At 37.6% G+C, this 19,942-nt stretch overlaps 1 protein-coding gene across 2 annotated transcripts; it reads left to right on the top strand.

Annotated features, from left to right (window-relative positions):
- Positions 1 to 234: 234 nt before the first annotated feature.
- GLYATL3 (glycine-N-acyltransferase like 3) lies at positions 235 to 16,374 on the top strand. Of its 2 annotated transcripts, none has more exons than XM_037844138.1 (6): positions 235 to 295; positions 4,276 to 4,394; positions 9,194 to 9,301; positions 10,068 to 10,194; positions 12,741 to 12,867; positions 15,778 to 16,374. In XM_037844138.1, exons 2-6 carry the CDS (start codon positions 4,317 to 4,319, stop codon positions 16,193 to 16,195), a joined length of 858 nt encoding a protein of 285 aa, XP_037700066.1. In that variant the 5' UTR covers positions 235 to 295; positions 4,276 to 4,316; the 3' UTR covers positions 16,196 to 16,374. The 2 variants fall into 2 exon arrangements, with proteins under 2 accessions (XP_037700066.1, XP_037700067.1); XM_037844139.1 differs by lacking the exon at positions 235 to 295 and adding an exon at positions 1,047 to 1,087.
- Positions 16,375 to 19,942: the final 3,568 nt, after the last annotated feature.

Below are 19,942 nucleotides of genomic sequence, written 5' to 3'. Positions count from 1 at the left end.
ACATTTTATGTCTAGAAAATGTCCATCTCTAAATTAACATTGGTATCATTGGCTTTTACATTAGAAGATTGTGATAAAAAGGAAGGAGTGAAAATATTTGTACTGTATATGAAGTGATTTTCACCTTACAGACATCATAAGCCCCTCCCCTTCTAAAGGTGTGGGCACTTTTTTCCCTCCTTTTCTTTCCACTAAGGACTAATTAGGGAAGTAGGCTTGAAAAATAAACTCACCATTGATGTAAGAGGATATACAGCTGAAAGCCCTCAGTTTCAGACTCAGCTTTCCACAGAAGGTAAGCATTTATTCATTGAAAGAATATATTCCAAATCAATAGTTTGTAATTACAGAAAGGAAGGCAAAAGTAGAAAGAGAAACAATGAAATTCAGTCTTATGTAGAAAGAATAAATTAATAATTAGGTTTAGAAGAAAAGAGATATTAAGGCAACAAGTTTTTGTTGTTTTATTTCAGGTTTTGTTTTATTTATTACTTTTATGTTTTGAATGGGAAAATAAACATTACAAATTCTTTGCACTGTGCTATGGGGACAGCTAGAATAACACATAAGAAAGCAATCTCTGAACAGAAAACCTATAATGAGAAATAATTACTTGCATTGGATTGCAAGTACTTAAAAAGTTTTCTTTCCTCATTAATAAAATGTGTGTCATTGTATTGTAAATGATATATTATACCATAAAAAACAGAGATCTTAGATTTTATTTGTTTATGAGAATTAAGAGTATTCTAGAGAGTGCCAGGCCTTCATTATATTATTAGTATTAATGAAATAATTTCGGTTCTTGCTGTGTGCTGATGGACACTCAAATGTCCTAGAGAAAGTTCAGTTCCTAAATGTTACATGAGTATAATTCTTTTCCTTGGCAACGACTTTCAGTTATTGATATCAGTTTGTCTAAAGGAGTTGTAACCAACCCTTTATGGGTCGGCCCCTCTAAAACGCATTCTTGTTCAGTGCTGCTTGCACCAGGAGAATGAAACCAGGTTTGGTAATGCAAACCAGCACTTGATTCTTTGGACAAAGAATGGAGAAGGGTGAAAAGGCACCTTCACCCCAAAGGGAGGTGAGTGAGATTCTTTTATAGGGGATGAAGGTGCGTGACTCAGGTATGTGCAAGTGGTCCCACTTAGTACTACTGCACTTTCCATCCACAGTCAGAACCTTTGCAATTTCCATCTTCAGTCAGTATTTCTGCACATGATGTTTAGCTGTGGGCATCTGGGCTGTTCTTGTGGTTACTGGCCTCCTGCACTTAGTTCCCCAAAAACAGTTTCTGAAAGCAAGCATAGCTTGGACAAAGGTTAGGTGGAATGGCTTCCTGCGCTTAGTTTCTGAGAGCAAGCATATTTCAAACAAAGGCTGGATAGAAATTTTTATAACTGCTAATCCAAGGGTAACGCTTCATCCTGGTAACAGATTTACAAATCTTTACCTTCCACTTCTAGAACACATATTGATTATGGAAAATCTATAATTGAGTGGTGAATATAAGGCATTCTAATCTTGTAGTTTTCAGAGTTAATAATTATCATTGTAACTTTCTAATTCAAAACTGTAAAAAAAAAAAAACTATTTCCTGCATTTATGAGAATTTCTGCATTGTTTTGTGGCATTTAAAAAAATCTTTGTATTTAATAAAAGAAAAAATCCCTATGAAATTCATTTCTGTGTTTACTGAAAGGGTATTGACAAATGTTCATTAATTAGTGTCTCCTTTTTACCCATGGGAGAAATGTCCTTCTAATTTTAATGTGAGGAATATTTGTACCCTGAGTAATTTGTGGGTTGTAAGAGCTTAGTCTAGAAAGACAGATTGAAGCCAGATCAACGTGGGTTTTGACCATTAAGAAGTTAGTGAACTGGAGATGGCATAAGCAAAAGTCAAACAAATGCTAAGGATAAGGAGCTTAAGGATAATTTTATGGGCCAACTAAATGGTGTAACTAATGTTTTTTTTCTGTTTGTGATAGCTGCTAGAAAACTTATCAAAGTGGGCCCTCACGTTCTGGAAGTAGATATGGGACTGTACTCCATACACTTGGCATATTAACTTGACTGCATTTTACTTTCATACTTCTGGTTTCTCCTTGCCTGACATTTTCATTTTTCTTGAGATATTTTAGATATTTTTATAAATGGTTTTAGATCATTTTGAGAACAAAGTATCAACAAAAATGTGGAGTTCCTACTCTTTGACAAGTACTTTGCTAAGTATAAAGGCGTGAAAAGATGTGTAGACATCAAACCTAATTAAGAGATAGATTATCTACTGCCCTTAGAAATAATTTCATTTTCTCCCAAAGAATATTGAATTAGAATAAATGCGTGTTTTTACATAAGGATCTTAATAGTTTATTTGCTATACCAAACAAAAACAAGCAAACCAGAAACTCCCTTCACTCATTTTATTTTGCCTAGTTCAGATGGCCAAAATAAGATTTTGACTTCCCTATCCCTCTTTTAATAAATGTTGAAGAAAGCCGATTTCACCTCTCCAAGCTATAAGTTACTTATTGATTAAATTAGGAGGTTTCATAAGAGGCTCCAAAGAAGATGTTTCTGAGTTGAGGAAGTACATGGCATTTTGCATCAAAGGCCTTACTACAGTTCTTTAGGAATTGATATTTGAGTTGGATAGAATCCCCACAGGTAAAGAATGAGGTGAAGACAGGTTGAATCAGAAAAAAAGAGAGATGGAAGGAATTTCATGAAAAAACTTGGGAATAGGAATCTGACAGATGTAGTCAGGGAAGAGGTAGAAGTTGATTTTTTGGAGAAGCACAAAGTAAGTGAAGAGGAACAACTAGAGATTAGTCTAAAAAGATAGACTGATACCTGATGATGGAGGGTTTTCACTACTAAGAAGTTAAAACTTGATTTAGAAATGACATTGGTGAGTGAAAAGTCAAGCTGACACAAGTGTGACACGGTGATGGCTGTACTTCTTTCTTTGCCAGTCCTGACATCTGGAAACTTGATATTTTTGAAGACTGAGCACTAGGGCCCAGAAGCCTCCTGGATTTTCTGTTGCTGCTCTGGCACCTGGTATCTCTTCTGAGTCTTGCAGAGAACACCTTGGGTATATAACTCTGTTTACTGGAACCCACAGGTGTGTTTATAAGAAACATGCATCCTTGAAATTTAGGTAATTGTACAGAGTCACACAAACTATATAATACAGTTTTACAGTTAAGTTTAGGTAGACCACAATCACTCTAAGTATCTTGAAGCCACAAAGGTATGCCACACAGAGAAATCAGTAACTTTATCTGGAAAATGTGCTGTAAAGGAATGATCGCAGCTCGCCACCACAATCCCAGAAAGACTGGATTCTAATGTCTAGCTGAATTATCTTTTTCATCCTGGTATGTGGCTGCTGAGAGTAAGTGGATGGTATTCACTATGTTGAATATAAAAAATATATTTTTAATTTAATCATGACCTGATTGGAATGTTGGAAAAATAAATTTTCTTTGGAACCAGGCAGGGTAGGTGGAACCCAAAATCTAGAAAATGTAATTGTATGAGAATGGAGGGGATTGCATACATTATAATGAAAATTTAGTCCCTTTTCTTTTTCACCTTAATTTTATCTGGTTTCAATGAGTCTAGACCTTTGCCCACACCTGATTCTTCATCTTCAATCTAGGTGTTTCCCTCCAAGTTGTTCCTCATAACCACCTGACCCACTGAGGTCTTTCTCTGGTTTCTTCCCCACACTATGAAAAAGAAGTATCTCCACTTAGCCGCAAGACTCTTACCTGAGCTTCAGATCATTCATTCAACAAATATTTAGAGTACCCCTGCTATGTGCCAATCCCTGTGGCAGGTGCTGGGGATACAGTGGAGAACAAAGCAATGGTGCCCCCTATCTACATGCAACCCACAGGCTACTTGAAGAGACAGACTTGAATCAAAGAAAACACAAATAAATATAGCATTACAACTGTAATAAATGCCTTGAAGGAGGAGTTTAAGGTACAAAGGAACTTGTATAATAGGAAGATTGAGCGCCGAGTAGATAGATACATATCTTTCCAGGATTTGGTCATTAGCACTCTCCATTTCCATGTGTTCTCTGATTAGCCCATCCCAGAGCCTCTGCATCTTCCTTCTTCCCTGTTCAGAGGGTGGTAAGAATTACACCCAGTGAAGAAAGGATTACAAAAGTGTCCCTAGGAAGGTTAAAATGTTACCAAGCAAAAATTAATGTATACCTTCATAATATTAATGTATAATGTATATATTCAGGTTTCTAATTAGGCGTGGAATTGCAAGACCTCTGTAGAAGGATGTTGTTACTAAACTGTTCCACCAAATTGCTGATGCTGGAGAAAATGTTGAAGAGTCACTTTCCTGAATCACTCAAGGTACTGTAAGCTTAAGAGTTTTCTCTTAGTTTATTAACCTGTGAAATAATGTCTGACTTATGATTGTTTCCCAAATTTTTCTGATGATAAGACTCTGGGGAGGCACTTGTTAAAGATACCATTTCCCAGGTCTCTCCCACTCCAGATAGATTTAATAGGTTATGGATGAGGCCCAGACAATTATATTTTTGATTGTCACAATAGATGATTCTTAGGGAAATTTAGTTAATGCTAGGCTAGAATATTTCTAAAGTTAACTAGAATTCTTATTTTTTTTAAATGGCAGAAGGCTATGAGTTGGATGGCACTGTTGATAAGACTATAACCCAGGTAGGCAATGGAATTGAACTTTAGAGATTGCTCTAAAAAAAATCTCTGTTTATTTCAAGATCTTTATTTTTGACGTGTTTTCATTGGCTTTGTTGCTCATCAAGCCTCTATCTGTTGAGGTCTCCTCAAAATCTAGGAGGGCCTCTGATAACTAAGGGGTACTGTGAGAGATAACATTAATCAAAGATGACAGGTATATGTTTAAGATGTGAACTGTTACAAGCACTTGGGGAAAAAAGTGCAGTGTACAGTAAAAGTATTTTTGAGGGCTGAATTTCTTGAGCAAAGACATAGCCATAGGTCAGTGGTTATCAAATGTGTGTCATGCATATCACATAAGAGAGACATCATGAATTGGAATTTCTAAAGACAGACCAATGACCTGCATTTTTAACAGGCAGCTGCGTAATCCTAATATACAATAAAATTTGAACAAGTGATCAAGAGGAAGCCCTCTAGTGCACTACCTTGTGTCGATTAAATCTTTTCTTCTTGCATTATTGATAATGTTTAAACTGTATGTGGTGGGGGGAACTCTGAGTAAAATTTGGAATTGTATGGCTAATGAAGCTCCAAGAGGACAATCTGACCCAAATTTGACAATTTTGAATGCTGAAACTGAGATGAATTAACAGAATAAGATGGTAGGCTAATTTGCTTTGAGAACACTTCTGGCTAATTCTTTTGCTAGAAATAACTAAAAAGGTTTTGGTGACTTTCACAGCATCATGAAATATGCTATAAACTCATCAGAACAAATGACAGTGCTCTGGATTAATCTTATATTAAAGAAAAAAGAATTTCAATTTTTTAAAACCCTCCTAACTTTGTAAGATGATGATTACCTCATTTAATAAACAAATAAGTAGAGTCTCAAAGTAGATAACACAGCAAGTAAAGAATCACAGCTAAATCTCAGTTCTTGTGATTCATATCTTTTGCTCTTCCCTCAGCAACTTAGCTATCCACTGCATAGGTGCAGATATAGAATTTTTTATCTTCTTTTTTTACTCCTTCCACAGTTCCTGGCATGGTGTCTTACCAACAATTATTGCTTAATAAGTTTTTGTTGATAATTCACTGGCGGCTTTATGCAACAATTTATTTTTTAATTTCCTACTTGTTCATATCTTTTTTTTTTAAGAGAAGTTATAGGTTTACAGAAAAATCATGCAGAAAATAGGGTTCCCATATAACCTCCCGATGAACGAATATTATTGTAATTGTACTATTAACTATAGTCCATGGTTTACATTAGGGTTCACTGTGTTGTGTTCTTGAAAATACTTCTGAGTTCAGATTAGGTGACGTGATCTGAATTGTGCATATAATTTTTAAAACTATCTTTTACAGTATCTCATTTGAGCTTCATAAAAATTTTTGAATAGGCAGGTATTAATTCAACAATTTTACGTTACAAATGAGGTTACTGAGTCACTTTCTCAACTCTTAAGTGCTAGAGTTCAGATTGTAATCCTGGTGATCAGATTCCAAACTTAGTGTTCTTTTGAAATGTTTGCCTCTCAAAACACCATTTGAAGTAAGAGTTAAGAAATGGAACATGTAGACAAAAATCTATGCCTTCTCTGTGTTATAATCTTCTCTTTAATAGCTGCTTAGCTTGATATCCCCATCTTCTCACTTTACATACATTAAGTCTCTTTATCCCTGGATTCCTACTTCAATTATTGCATTATTACATAAACCTGGCTTTGGTTCCTTGCCCATACTTTCAAAATGCTCTTTAAGTTACACTATGTCCTTCTGAGAATAAAAAAAAGAAGACAGAGAGAAAAAGACAGTTCTGTTGCTTACTCTTCCTCCATTCTTTGGGGTTTATGGCTTTGTTTTTATAATCCAAGGTAAATCACCTTGGTGTTTAAGTAATTAAATGTCCCTTCAAATTGCCTTCACAAGCTCTAACTGCTCATTTCTCCAACATCTTTACTTCCCACTGGCCACTCTCCCCCTCTTCACTGAAAACTCCACTGAATAGAAAAAATAGCTATCAGAAGGATTGACTTGTTTGCTCGCTTGCTTACTTTTTTTTAAAATTCAATTTTATTGAGATATATTCATACCATACATACATGCAGTCATACAAAGCGTACAATCAATTGTTCCCCCACCACGTGGAATTTTTGGTTCATCATAAAATTGTCCCTCCCTCCCCTGCTGTTACCTTGTGGGGTATGAGAAACCCAGGCACTCACGGCCCCTGGAGGGGCAAGGAAGGCAGAGTTGGGGCTGGGAATGGCTGTGGGGCAAGGGGGAGAGGCCAGGGAGGGAGACAAGGCTTTACTTCCTAAGTGATTGTAATAAAAAGTTCCTGGGTATTGAGGCCAATGCCTAGGTTCAAATAAAAATCCCCCAGAATGGCGGTAGCCCCCTTAACTTCCCCCCTCCCTCCCCCCTCCCTCCCCTTTGCCTGGAGCTTAGAAACCCACAGAGATGGGGGACAGCCCCCAGTCCTGGGCACCCACCCACCCCATTACAAAAAAAATTAATTTTTGAACATTTTCATTACCATATACACAAAAATAATAAGAATAAAAATTAAAGTGAAAAAGAACAATTAAAGTAAAAAAGAACACTGGGTACTTTTTTTTTCCCCCCTCCATTTTTCTACTCATCCATCCATACACTGGACAAAGGGGAGTGTGGTCCATACGGCTTTCCCAATCACATTGTCACCCCTCATAAGCTACATTTTTATACAATCATCTTCAAGATTCAAGGGTTCTGGGTTGTAGTTTGATAGTTTCAGGTATTTACTGCTATCTATTTCAATTCATTAGACCCTAAAAAGGGTTGTCTATATTGTACATAATAGTGCCCACCAGAGTGACCTCTCAGCTCCTTTTGGAATCTCTCTGCCACTGAAGCTTATTTCATTTCCTTTCACATCGCCCTTTTGGTCAAGAAGATTTTCTCTATCCCACAATGCTGGGTCTAGATTCCTCCCTGGGAGTCATATTCCACATTGCCAGGGGTATTTACATCCCTGGGTGTCAGATCCCACGTAGGGGGGAGGGCAGTGATTTTATTTGCCAAGTTGGCTTAGCTAGAGAGAGAGGGCCACATCTGAGCAACAAAGAGGCGTTCGGGAGGAGGCTCTTAGGCACAGTTATAGGCAGGCCTAGCCTCTCCTTTGCAGCTTGATTACTTTTAACTAATAACAAATCTGTCACTTGGTTCCAAATCTAAAACAAACAGGTTATGTTTTTTTCTTCCTCAGTATGAATTTTGGAAAGTGTTTTGCCCTTTTAACCTACTGTTTTAGTGTCCCAGCTGCTAAAACAAATATCATACAATGGGTTGGCTTAAACAACAGGACTTTATTGGATCATGGTTTTGAGACTAGGGGAAATCCAAATTGAGGCATCTGCTGACATATATGCTAAACATCTAATTTAGATGTTTCCTTTCCCCAATTCACCTCTTCCCTTATCAGTCATTTCCTTCCCTTGCACCACTTCCATGCCCCAGATTATTCTGTATGATTAAAATAAGAATACTCTTTTTGGAGCTGTGCTATTCCTTTTTAGAGATCAGGAAGAATCTATGTAGCAGCTATTTTTACTGCAAAAGCAATTCACTGGAAAAAAAAATGCAATTTGTAAAAAAGCTTTATTCTTATCTCAGCACCACGAAAAGTGAAATATATTATACAGAGCTGAGGGTACCAGGGGGGTGATGGAGGTGCTTATTAACCCTTGAACATAAATGAAAAAAAAATGTAAGTTGTCTTAGTTCCCCACTCACTAAAACAAATGCCATAAAATGGGTTGGCTTAAACAATGGGAATTTATTGGCTCATGTTTTTGAGGCTAACAGAGTTCCAAAATCTGGGTACCAGCAAGGCAATGCTTTCTTCCTGAAGACTGGCATTTGGGGCTGGCTGCCAGTGATCCTTGGTCCTTGGCTTTTCTGTCCCGTGGCAATACACATGGCAATGTCTCCTTTTCCTTCTAGGTTCTGTTTACTTCTGGCTTCTTCCTGTGGCTTTATTTTTCTATGTCTGAATTTCATTCTGCTTACAAAGTATTCCAGTAATGCAGATTAAAGCCTAACCTGATTCAATTGGGCTACACCTTAACAGAAGTAACTATTTAAAATGGTTCCACATCCACCTGATGTGGACCAAGAACATATCCAAACTGGGGTACACAATTCAATCCACTACAAAAGTCTATCAACTTGGTAACTCTCACTATAGTACTGTAAAGAACTATAGGTTTGGAGAGAGTTTTCATAGGATTTCATAGACGTTTCTACCAGTTTTCATGTACTCTGAGGAAATAACAGGTGGCACATTTGTGCATGTATTGTGTACATGTATACATGTATATTTATAATTTCTCCTCTCATGGTCATGATTGTACAGTAAGACAAGAAGTGAAGAGGGTAATACACAACTGAAACAACTAGTAGTGTTGTTGATTTATCCCTCTGGGTTCTCTGATCAGGTTTATGGAGCAGTGATGAACATAAATCGTGGAAATCCCTTTCAAAAGGAAGTGGTGTTGGATTCATGGCCAGACTTCAAAGTTGTCATCACTCGGCGGCAGAGAGAGGTACAGTTATGAAAGCTAAAAAATGTAAGAGTTGACATCAACTGAAAGAAAAGATTCGGTTAAGGGGGTATATAACCACAGTAGCCATATAAGTTACCTCAACAAGCTACATGTTTCACTCTAGAGTGTCAGCCATATGGAAAACCTGTAGTCTAAATGTGTTCAATAAAATGTTTCCTTTGTGTTTCAAAATCTCTAGAAGCATGAAATACATATGGCTGATTTGTACAGACTAGTTTTTTCACTGGTGTATAATTCCCTATGACTGATGATCTTGGTCGTGTGGGAAAATAAAGAAGACTGAAGAAGACACTATCTGCCCCATTCCCCCTCTGAGAACAAAGAGAGGCTCAAGTGATCAAAGATGTACTGCCCTGACCACCTTTGGAAAGTCTGACAATTCTATAGAGTTCTTACAGGTAGATCCATTAGAGTTATACCCTTTTTATTTTCATAAATTTATGTATTATATATAGCCAACCAATAATATAAATTCCTTATTAAACCAATCTTAGAAAAAGGTGAAATCAACATCTTAAAACATCATAGATGGAATATCTTCCCAGAAGAAAAAATAAAGCAAAAGCCCCCAAATTCCTTTTATTCTCCTCAGTGCTACCTATTAGACATTCCCACTTACGCATTGTTTAATTCAGGTGATAGAAAATTATCTAGATAAGCCCAGCTAATGGTATCTAAATTTGCTAGGATTTGGATTATCCAGAGGATACATTTTAGATTTTTATGATTATGTCCTCTGTCCCAGGCTGAGAGAGATAACCTGGACCATTATACTAATGCCTATGCTGTGTTCTACAAGGATGTCAGGACTTATCAACGGCTGTTGGAAGAACATGATATTATCAACTGGGACCAGGTTTTCCAAATACAAGGTGAGGTCAAGTGTAAGACATCCATATACAGGGCAGCCATTTTTCTCCTTTTTATTATTTGTGTCAGCTAGACAGATAGAAATATGTATATATATATAAAAAATATGATGTGTGTATATATATGCACACATTCATATGCATATATATACATACATTTTATGTATTTACAATTTATATGTTATAGTTTTGTATGAACAACTATTTGTTATTTCTCATGAGGATGGGCTTTACTGGAGTCCTTTATAAACAGAATGAATACAGAGAGAGAGAGAGAGAGAGACAGAGAGAGAGAGAGAGAGAGAGAGAGGGAGAGAGAGAGAGGGAGGGAGAAAGCCATGGAAGCAAGAAGCTGAAATCAACAAAACTCAGAAAAGACCAGCAGATACTACTATGTGCCTTGCCATGTGACAGAGGAAGAAGGGTCACCAGCAGCTAGTCTTCAGGAAGAAAGCATTGCCTTAGTGATTCCTTGATTTGGGTATTTTTTCTCAGCCTCAGACTATAAGCTAATAGTTTACTGCTGTGTAAGCTGACACTTTTCATGGTATCTGCTTCCAGAAGCCTAGGAAACTAAAACAGAAACCTCTCGGGGATGAGGTTTGGAAGGGGAAAATGGGATAAATCTTTTAAAGCCAATTGATTTTGTCCATTATTAGGAAAGCAAAGGTCTGAATGAAGTCATTTGTCCTGTGATGTCTGGGTTTGTCAGTTGTATAATCTCTGGGCTGGTTGGAGGTGGTCTGCTGTGTATTCGAAGGCTCCATGTCAGGATATGGCATCCCAGTGCTTCATGTGCAAGTCAGGATCACGTTGCCCAGTCTGCTCTACACCAGTATCAGCAGACTAAGCAAACCAGTCAGGGGTTATTACTACATTTCTTTCTCTTTACCACCCTGCTTCTCTTCCATCTCTCCAACCACACCCACCACCAATTCCAGCCCCGTATAAATCAGGAAATTTGTAGCACAAATATCTAGTGGCTTCACTTTTAGGGGTTCAGAGTGGAATTTTAGTACCTGAATCTTAATCCTCAACTCATCTCCATTTTACAGTTTCCTCTCAGGTTAGTGTACGCACATGGAAGAACTGACAATGGAAAACAAAGTTCCATGTTATTAGTATCTGGGAAAGCTTGTGAGATTCTAATATAAAGTCCTTTAAGTCGAGTTAGAAACAAATTCATATGGAGTGACAAGGAGCATTGAATAGCCAAAGCCATCCTGAAAAAGAACAAAATCAGAGGACTCACACTTGCCCATTTCAAAACTTACTACAGAGTTACAGCCATCCCTAAAGTGTTTTAGGGATTGAAAGGCAATTTATAGATTAAAAGACAATGCATTAAACATGACAAAATTAATGTTTAAGGATACACACTTGAATGATAAAACTGTAAAGAAAAACATGAAAGTGATAACCATAAAAATTAGGATAGTGGTTATTTTTAGGGGCAAATTAAAAAGGTTTTAGAGAATTATGATGCTGACTTCAGAAAGAATTGATTCAGCTTAACTTGGAAGAAAAAATATTCTGTTTGAACTACTCCACACTTGTTTTGCACTGCCTGCTTATTCCTCATAGATAATCCTTTCAATTACATGGATGTAATTCAGTGTCATAATATGGGATAATAACCAGATCTGTAGTTTAATAGCATTAACTATGTATCAATTAATTAGCCAACATTTATTGAAGTCCTGCTTATCTTCAGAATCCTAACTCCATGAGGCAGGAGCCAAGGCTCAGATATCAGACTGGGTCAAGATGACTTCCCACCCATACATTTTTCAAGAGAAAATCTTAGGTCCAAGCTGTAAAAGTGACTTATCAGTGGGGAGAAAATATGACATTAGAAAGGGAAGGAAGTGGGAAAGTCAGTGTCCAGAGGATTCAATGAGGACACAGGCTGGAAAGGATGGAGCAGATGGGAATTTGGAGAGGCAGAGCATGGATGCTAACCTTCTATACTGAAAGCCCTATAAGAACAAAGACCATACCATTCCTGTGTACCACTTTGAAGCAGGTGCCCAACAGTATTTGGTACAAAACAGGTACCAAATAAAGATTTATAGATAATATAGATATGAAAAATTAGTAGGATCTGGGTGAGTTAAGGATAAATCTCACCAACACTGAGTTTCATTTCTCTAATGGACATTTGACAATGGGCTGGATTTTAAAGTTGGAGCTCCAAGCCAGAGAAATCTAAGATCTTTTATATTTCTATAGACTTTTAGAGCCGTAAAACATTATTCCTTAACCACAAGGATCTTAAAACCAGCCTAAAGAATCAGGAAAATCAAAATTCCCACAGAAATTCCAAATTCCCATGGGATATTTCTACCAGAAATATCCATGGAATGTCATGATGAGTAATCATAAATGGCAGCACAATGAGAATTTTAAAATCCCACCCAAAACTTGAAAGTCAAAGGTGAAAAACTGACTGTATCGATGATACTTAGTATAAAAATACTGCAAAAAATTTCCTTTGTGCTCTTTCAAATAAAATGTGCACACTTTTTATTATGTCCTTCTGTATGCAGGGCTGCAGAATGAGTTATTTGATGTCTCCAAAGCTGTTGCCAACTCAAAGCAGTTGGATGTAAAGCTAACTTCATTCAAGGCAGTTCATTTCTCTCCTGTTTCAACTCTGCCAGACATCAGTTCCCTGTATGTAAATTAATTTTCTGCATTTGGGGAAGGAATTACTGCTACAGAAGTACAGACAGTAGTAACTGGGGTACTTAGAATATTTAGGCAAACTGGAGTTGGGCCATTGAGCCTAAATTGTTAGTATGTGTATTTACTCTTTTACTCTCCCCTGAGCTTGATTGCTCATAACTTCCTAGGAAATCAAATCCATGTCTTTGTCCATAGTTCTAAATGAATTTGTGAGCCCTGTATTTTCATAATATACAAAGAAAAATAGTTCCTTGGCGTCCTCCACCCACAAATGATTCTAAATGATCTCTATCTTCTGAGTCTAAGATTTTTGTTGTTGTTTTTGTTGTTTCTGGATGGGGATATATAACTGAATTATACTGAGCTATTGAGCCTTTATATGCCGGTCATGAAATTTTTTTAACTGTATAATCCTTACCACCACCCTCTAAAGTAGGACTCTTATTCCATTTTTTAACAGAGTTGACATAGTACATAAGAGTGAACTATAGAGCCAGGAAAAATCCCAAGATGTCCCATTCAAAATCCGGGCCTTCAAAACATTCGTTTTGCATTCTTATTTTCCCTGACTTTGGAATCCCTGCTCTGTCATTTACTCATTACCTTTCCTTCAGCTTAACCTTTTACAGCCTCAATTTCTTCTTCTCAAAAACTGTTATAATACCTACTTTACCTGAGTTCAGTGGGAATGAAACAAGATACTTGAAAAGTACTCTGTGAATGTTAGTTTTCTTTATTTCTAAGGGGTGTGTTGAAGGAATTGTTGAGCAAAACAAGACTAAAGCTAGAGAACAATGGACACTTTAGGTCATAGTAAGGCAACTGGACTTTTAAAAGTATTTTCAAACATATACAAAAGTTGAGAGAATAGTATAATGAACCCCCCCACAAATGTGTGGATCGTCTTATTTCATCCTACTCTTTCTACCTCCTGTATAATTTTGAAGGAAATATTCCAGACATTATCCAAAATATTTTATGTGTCTCTCTGAAAGATAAGGATTCTTAAAACAAAATAAAACAAAAAACCTTTACTAGCGTATCATCTCTTAAAAGTGTTTTAACCCTACGTCCTTAAAATAAAATAACCAGCTAATATTCACATTTCTTCAATTCATAGTTTTTTAACAGTTTGTTTGTGTTTTGAATCGGGATCTAAATAAGGACCATTCATTGCATTTTGTAATATGTCTTTTAAGTGTCTTTTGACATTTAGGTTTCCCTATCATCTATTTTATTTTGTATATTATTTTTTGTTGAAGAAACTAAGTTATTTATCCTTTAGAGTTTTCCACAGTCTGCTTAGATATTTCTGAGGTGTCATTTGAAATTTTCTTCTCTCTCCAGTCAGGCCTTTTAAAATCAGGCTTGAGTTGAATTGGTCTCTTCTGCATTAGAAATTAGATAATTTGCCTTTAACACTCAGTTCATTACCCAAAGATAGTATTTTCAATACCCTGCCCTTCAGATACAAAGTCATATGTAGCCTTTAACGTAACTATTCCTGAAAACCTGTTTTTATTTGCAGTGATATTTCTGCCTGAGGTTTGTTTTCCCTGGCTTTAAAGTTCAGTTTCAAAAAGTGAATTAAAAATCCTATTAAGACAGTTATTGCTTTTATTTATTTATTTATTTTACCCCTACTTAGTGGTTAGATGATTAGCTCATGCCAGAGCCCACAGTATGTCTGGAATGTGAGATAACTCTGCACTGCCAATAAAAAGAAAACACAAACTTGTACTTTATAAAGAAGGTAATGGCAAAAGTGACTTTAACAGTCTCATAGCAGCCTCTGGAGAGGGTCTCACAATATTGATAACTTCAAGTATAAAATCAAATTCTGAGGGACAACAAGCCCCAAAGCTTTCAATGAAGTAGTCCTTCTCAGTTCTTAGAAGTTGTACCAATTCCTAAGTTTTTGTTTATTTGAATACCATGGGCTTTAATAGAAAACTTACATAAGATTAAAATAAATATATGGACGGTTAGGGGGCCTATAAAAATACTGCCAGGGGCCATTGTAGGGTTGCCCATGGCCCAAATGGGAAACAGTTTTCCTTAGCTTTTGATTCCCAATGACCCCCCCCTCCCCAAACACACATAAGTATATACACACACACACTTCCCCTCCTGGACAAAGTAAATGTCCCTCTTGACCACACCTTGCACCTACTACATTCCTGCTCCCTCAGGAATGGGGACATTGCCGTCTGGACTCCTGGTTTGAGGCCCCTTTTCTGTTCCTCCAGTCTTCCCTCTGGCTCCCCATAAGGGAGTCTGGGGGGGGGCTCCTGGCCTTAAAAGGCACCCAAGCCCCCTCTCACTGATGCCCCATACTGGCAGCAGCAGGTATGGCCAATGGAGGGGTGTGCTCAGGCTCCAAGAATGCCCCCAACCAACCTGTATCCTTGTCGCCAGGTGGTGCGCACACTTCCCTTTCTTCTTTCCCCACCTTACCTAAGCCCTGCAGTGGGTTGGACAGTGACCCTCCATCGGGTGCAGGAAGGCAGGAGGTGTTTGAATCCCCAACCCCTCTTCACTGGGGCTCCAGCCCACCTTGCCCTCACCCTGGAATCGGAGCAGCGATGGAGATAACAAGTCCAAGCCCGGGACTTCCTCTGTTTCCTATTTGGAGTTACTTGAATTAAGAAAAAAAAAAAAAAAAAAAAAAAAAAAAATCCTTTTCTGGAAAAAAAAAATACTGCCAGGGGAAAAGTTGGAGGTTGGGGATGTTTAACCTAGGGAAGAGTGCATGTAGGGGAAGTTCTGGAAGAACTAAAATTTCTTGAGCATCTCTGGGATGGTTCCTCAGTTTGGACCAGTGTAAAAAGATAAGTAGTTCTTTGTGCTTATATGATTCTGAGCTTGTATTTCTTCTTATATGTCATTTTCTCCTAGAATGGGGTCTTCCCCACGACTAACTTACCTGAGTGTTGCTGATGCTGATCTGCTCAACCAGACTTGGTCACGGGGTGGCAATGAACAGTGTCACCAGTATATCGCCAATCTCATCTCCTGCTTCCCCAGTGTGTGTGTCCGTGATGACAGGGGAAACCCAGTCTCCTGGTCTATCACAGACCAGTTTGCCACCATGTGCCATAGCTATACCCTGCCTGAGCACCGCAGGAAAGGTTATAGCCGGCTGGTGGCCCTCACACTGGCCAGGAAATTGCAAAACAGGGGATTCCCCATTCAGGGCAATGTCCTGGATGACAATGTGGCATCCATAACCCTTCTGAAGAGTCTCAATGCTCAGTTTTTGCCTTGTCGTTTTCATAGGCTTATTCTTACTCCTGCATCTCTCTCTCTAACCTAGTGAAACTCTAGGAATTTTCTTCCTTTCCCTGAATACACCAGCACGGGGAGAATTAAAATTGGAATCAGGATTTTGGTAATGGATAGTGGCAGTGATAGCACAACATTGTGAAAGTAATTAACAGTACTCAATTATATATTTGAATGTGTTTAAAAGGGGAAATTTTAGGTTGTGTATACATTACTATATTAAAAATTAAAATTTTTAAAAATACATAGGACTGTAAAATACAAACTATGAACCCTAATGGAAACTATGGTTTATAGTTAATAATACAATCATAAAATGTTATTTCATCAGTTGTAATAAATGGACCACATTAATGCAAGGTGTTAATAATAGGGTGGTATATGGGAACTCTATTTTATGCATGACTTTTCTGTAAATCTACTTCTCTAATTAAAAAACAAAACAAGACAAAAAATAAATGTTAAAAAAAGTGAAATCACAAGAATTTTGGGTTGTTGAAAAGGGTCTGGAGAAGACATGCAGGATCAGCTCTAAGAAACCTTAACTCTTCCTGACTCAGATTTCTGTGGTAAATAACTGCAGAGGTCAGGGATAGTTATAGCTGAGAACAGAGGATGATTGCCCTCTTTTGGGATCCACTGCAGGAAAAAGGTTTTAAAGCCAGCAGGATCTGATAATCTGCATTTCTTGCAAGTTCCCAGATGAAGTTGATACTGTAGCAGAAATGACTTCATGAGAGCAAATGATTTAACACAGGAGCATGTGGCTACCACTTTGTTTTTACTGCTTGGGCTTCTGCTCCACTTTGTTTTTACTGCTTGGGCTTCTGCTCTGTACTCTCAAAATCAGAACAGTTCCCTACCACCCTAACGCTTCCCTGTCTACTTGCTGCTAGATTTCACCTACCAGTATTCCTACCACTTCTGACCCAAGTTCTCTGTAGAGTGCCCTGCTTTTTCCCCTCTAATTACTTCTGCCTACAACTCGAATCTGTAGTTCTTCCTAGTGAATGCTGGAATGCAGAGGTGCTCACATTTTATTGTGTCTCAGAATCACCTGGAGGGCTAGTTACAACAGATTGCTGTGCCACCCCCAGAGCATCTGATTCAGTAGTCTGAGCAGGGTCTGATAATCTGCATTTCTTACAAGTTCCCAGATGAAGTTGATACTGCTGCTCTAGGGATAATTTGAGAACCACCGAGCTATTGCCTTAGATGGAGGAACGATGATATGGGCATTTGAAATGCTGGAACCAGATGATGTCAGCGTAGTGCTGGACCTTACCCACCAACAACCCCAGGTGCCCTCATTTATAATCTGCTTTCTCATAAGAAACTAAAATGTATATATGAATGTGTATACGGGTATGCAAAGGCACATATACGTAGACATACATACAAACATTGCGTTCATATTTTCTATATGCATGTATACATACTCATCAAATTTTTAAAAGATAAATTTTAATCCTCTCATTATACAAAGAATTTGAGGATCAGGAAAAATAAATTACTTCTTCAAGATTATATCAATCAGTGCCAGAAGCTGAGTCAGAATGCTGTTATTTTTTTTATTTTCAGTCTGCTGTTCTTTTCATTAAGTCATGTATTTTTTTTAAGGAATTTTAAGTACTTAAATAAATTAATCCCTTCATTATTCTTTTATACTTGTCATTATTTGTTTTGTTTTGTTTTGTTTTTAATTCAGGTTCCAATTGTTTGTGTATGCATGTCTTTCAAGGACAGTAAAGGAAGAGATAAACATCACTAGCTGTGTTCTTCCATTTCCAATAAAAGCAAGCACAAAACAATGGTTGGATTTGTCTACTCTGGATAAAGTTGACTTAGCCATACAGAAAATATTGTTTTTTTTTTTATCCCAGTGGAGGTCACAAAATCCTGAACATAAAGACTGAGGGGGAAAAATCCAAATTTTAACTGTTTATTCTGAAAAAAGGAAACATTGACTGAAAGAGACCATGGTCTTAATAAAAAATAAGACTCCTTGGGAGTGAAGATATACTTAGGTCATCCTGAGCCAGCAGCTGGTTGCCTGGAAACTTATTCTTGGGGCCATAGGGAAAAGCACAAGGTAACTGGAGTCCTTAAACCTCATGGGAGAAAGTGGTCTAGTTTCTGCCCCAGGGATACTCATTATCTTTAGCATTGATTAAGCATGAGTCACTCCTGCCTGATATATGGCATGTTATTATAGTCTCATTTTCTTCCTAATAATAATACACCTTCCATTTACTTAACATTTAACTATGTGTTGCGAATTGTGACAAATACTAGATGTACATAACAATCCTTGTGGAGGATAAAGTATTGTCTTATATGGAAATTCAGGCTCATAGGTGTTATGATTCACCAAAAGATATACAGGTTTTAAGTGACAGACTCATGATCAGAACCTGGGTTCGTCTGATCCCAAAGTCTGATTTGTTAGTCATTATGCTAACTGACCTCTTAAGCAGCTTGGAACTCTTTGAGGGTAATTATTCCTTTATTTCATTGCTTCCTGAATTTTTCACCCCCACCTCCACAATGGACCTCTTGGTTTGAAAAAGATTTTTTTGCCTCTCAAATTTCACCTTTAACGTCATATACTTATTTTTAATCTTCCAGATAACCTGGCTGGATATATTTGCTCCATTTTCAACACTCTTTTGACAGTGTGAAAAATAATTCTGATCCTTTTAAGGAATGTGTGAGGAAATGCCTAGAGTAAGGAGAGAAGGGCAAGTAGAAGAGAAAGAGAAGGAAAGGGCAAGAATAAAGAAGGGGCTAGATCACGTAGGATCTTAAATGCTGAATTAAGGAATTTGTGCAATGTAACATAAGCTGTTGAAGAATTTTAAGCAGAGTATTTATCAGTTCAGGAGATCAATTGGGAGGTATTTCAACAGTCTCAAGCAAGAGATGATGGTAGCTTAGATTTCAATGCTGGCAATGATTATCCTGAGAAGTGGACAGATACCTCAGCTATAGGAGGAAAAGTCAGGACTAAGTAACTTAGTGGCTATAGAGTGTGGTCAGAGAGATGTCAAGGATGATTTCTAGGTTTCTGTGTTATGAAACCTAGGGCTAGTGGTATTTTTCCACCAAGATAGGAAGCACTAAAACAGGGCCAGGTCTGGGGCAATTGGGAGTAGGGGAGATGGTGTGTAGAGTTTGGGGATGTTGAATTTTGAAACATGCAAGTGATGGGATCAAATTGGCTCTTTGAGTCTAAAGTTCTGAAAAGCTGTCAGGGCAAGAGAGATAAATTTGGAGTCATCAGCATATAGTTGGTAACAGAAGCTAAAGAGTTCGGCTAAGATTGCCTAGGATTGGACCTTTAGTGCATCATATGTTTAAGGTTGAGTTAAGGAAGGCTCTGGAATAGAAGAAGGAACAGCCAGGAGATAGTAGGAAAGCCAGGAGATTTTCGTGATGGGGGGTTGGTCATCAGTGTCAAAACTATGCTGGGAGGTCAAGAATATATAAGGAATGAAAATTTTCCATTGCACTATCAAATATTTTAAATGCATATATCAAATGATAATGTTGAACCAAAGAGGCCAGGAACAAGAGTGCATACTGTAATATTCCATTTATATAAAGCTCAAAACCAGGCAAAATTTTAGAAGTCAGTAAATAGTTACCCTTCAGAAGGATAGTAATTTGATGAGGGCAGGAAAGTGGCTTCTGACTTCCGGTAATTTTATGATTTCTTGACCTGGGTAGAGATCACAAGTGTGTTCACCTTGTGAAAAACTCATCATTCTATACAATT

The sequence above is a fragment of the Choloepus didactylus genome, chromosome 7 (genome assembly GCF_015220235.1).
Source record: "Choloepus didactylus isolate mChoDid1 chromosome 7, mChoDid1.pri, whole genome shotgun sequence".
In the NCBI taxonomy this organism is placed as follows: domain Eukaryota; kingdom Metazoa; phylum Chordata; class Mammalia; order Pilosa; family Megalonychidae; genus Choloepus; species Choloepus didactylus.
The sequence above is the reverse complement of the archived record's forward strand: the minus strand, read 5'-3'. Positions and strand labels throughout refer to the sequence as shown.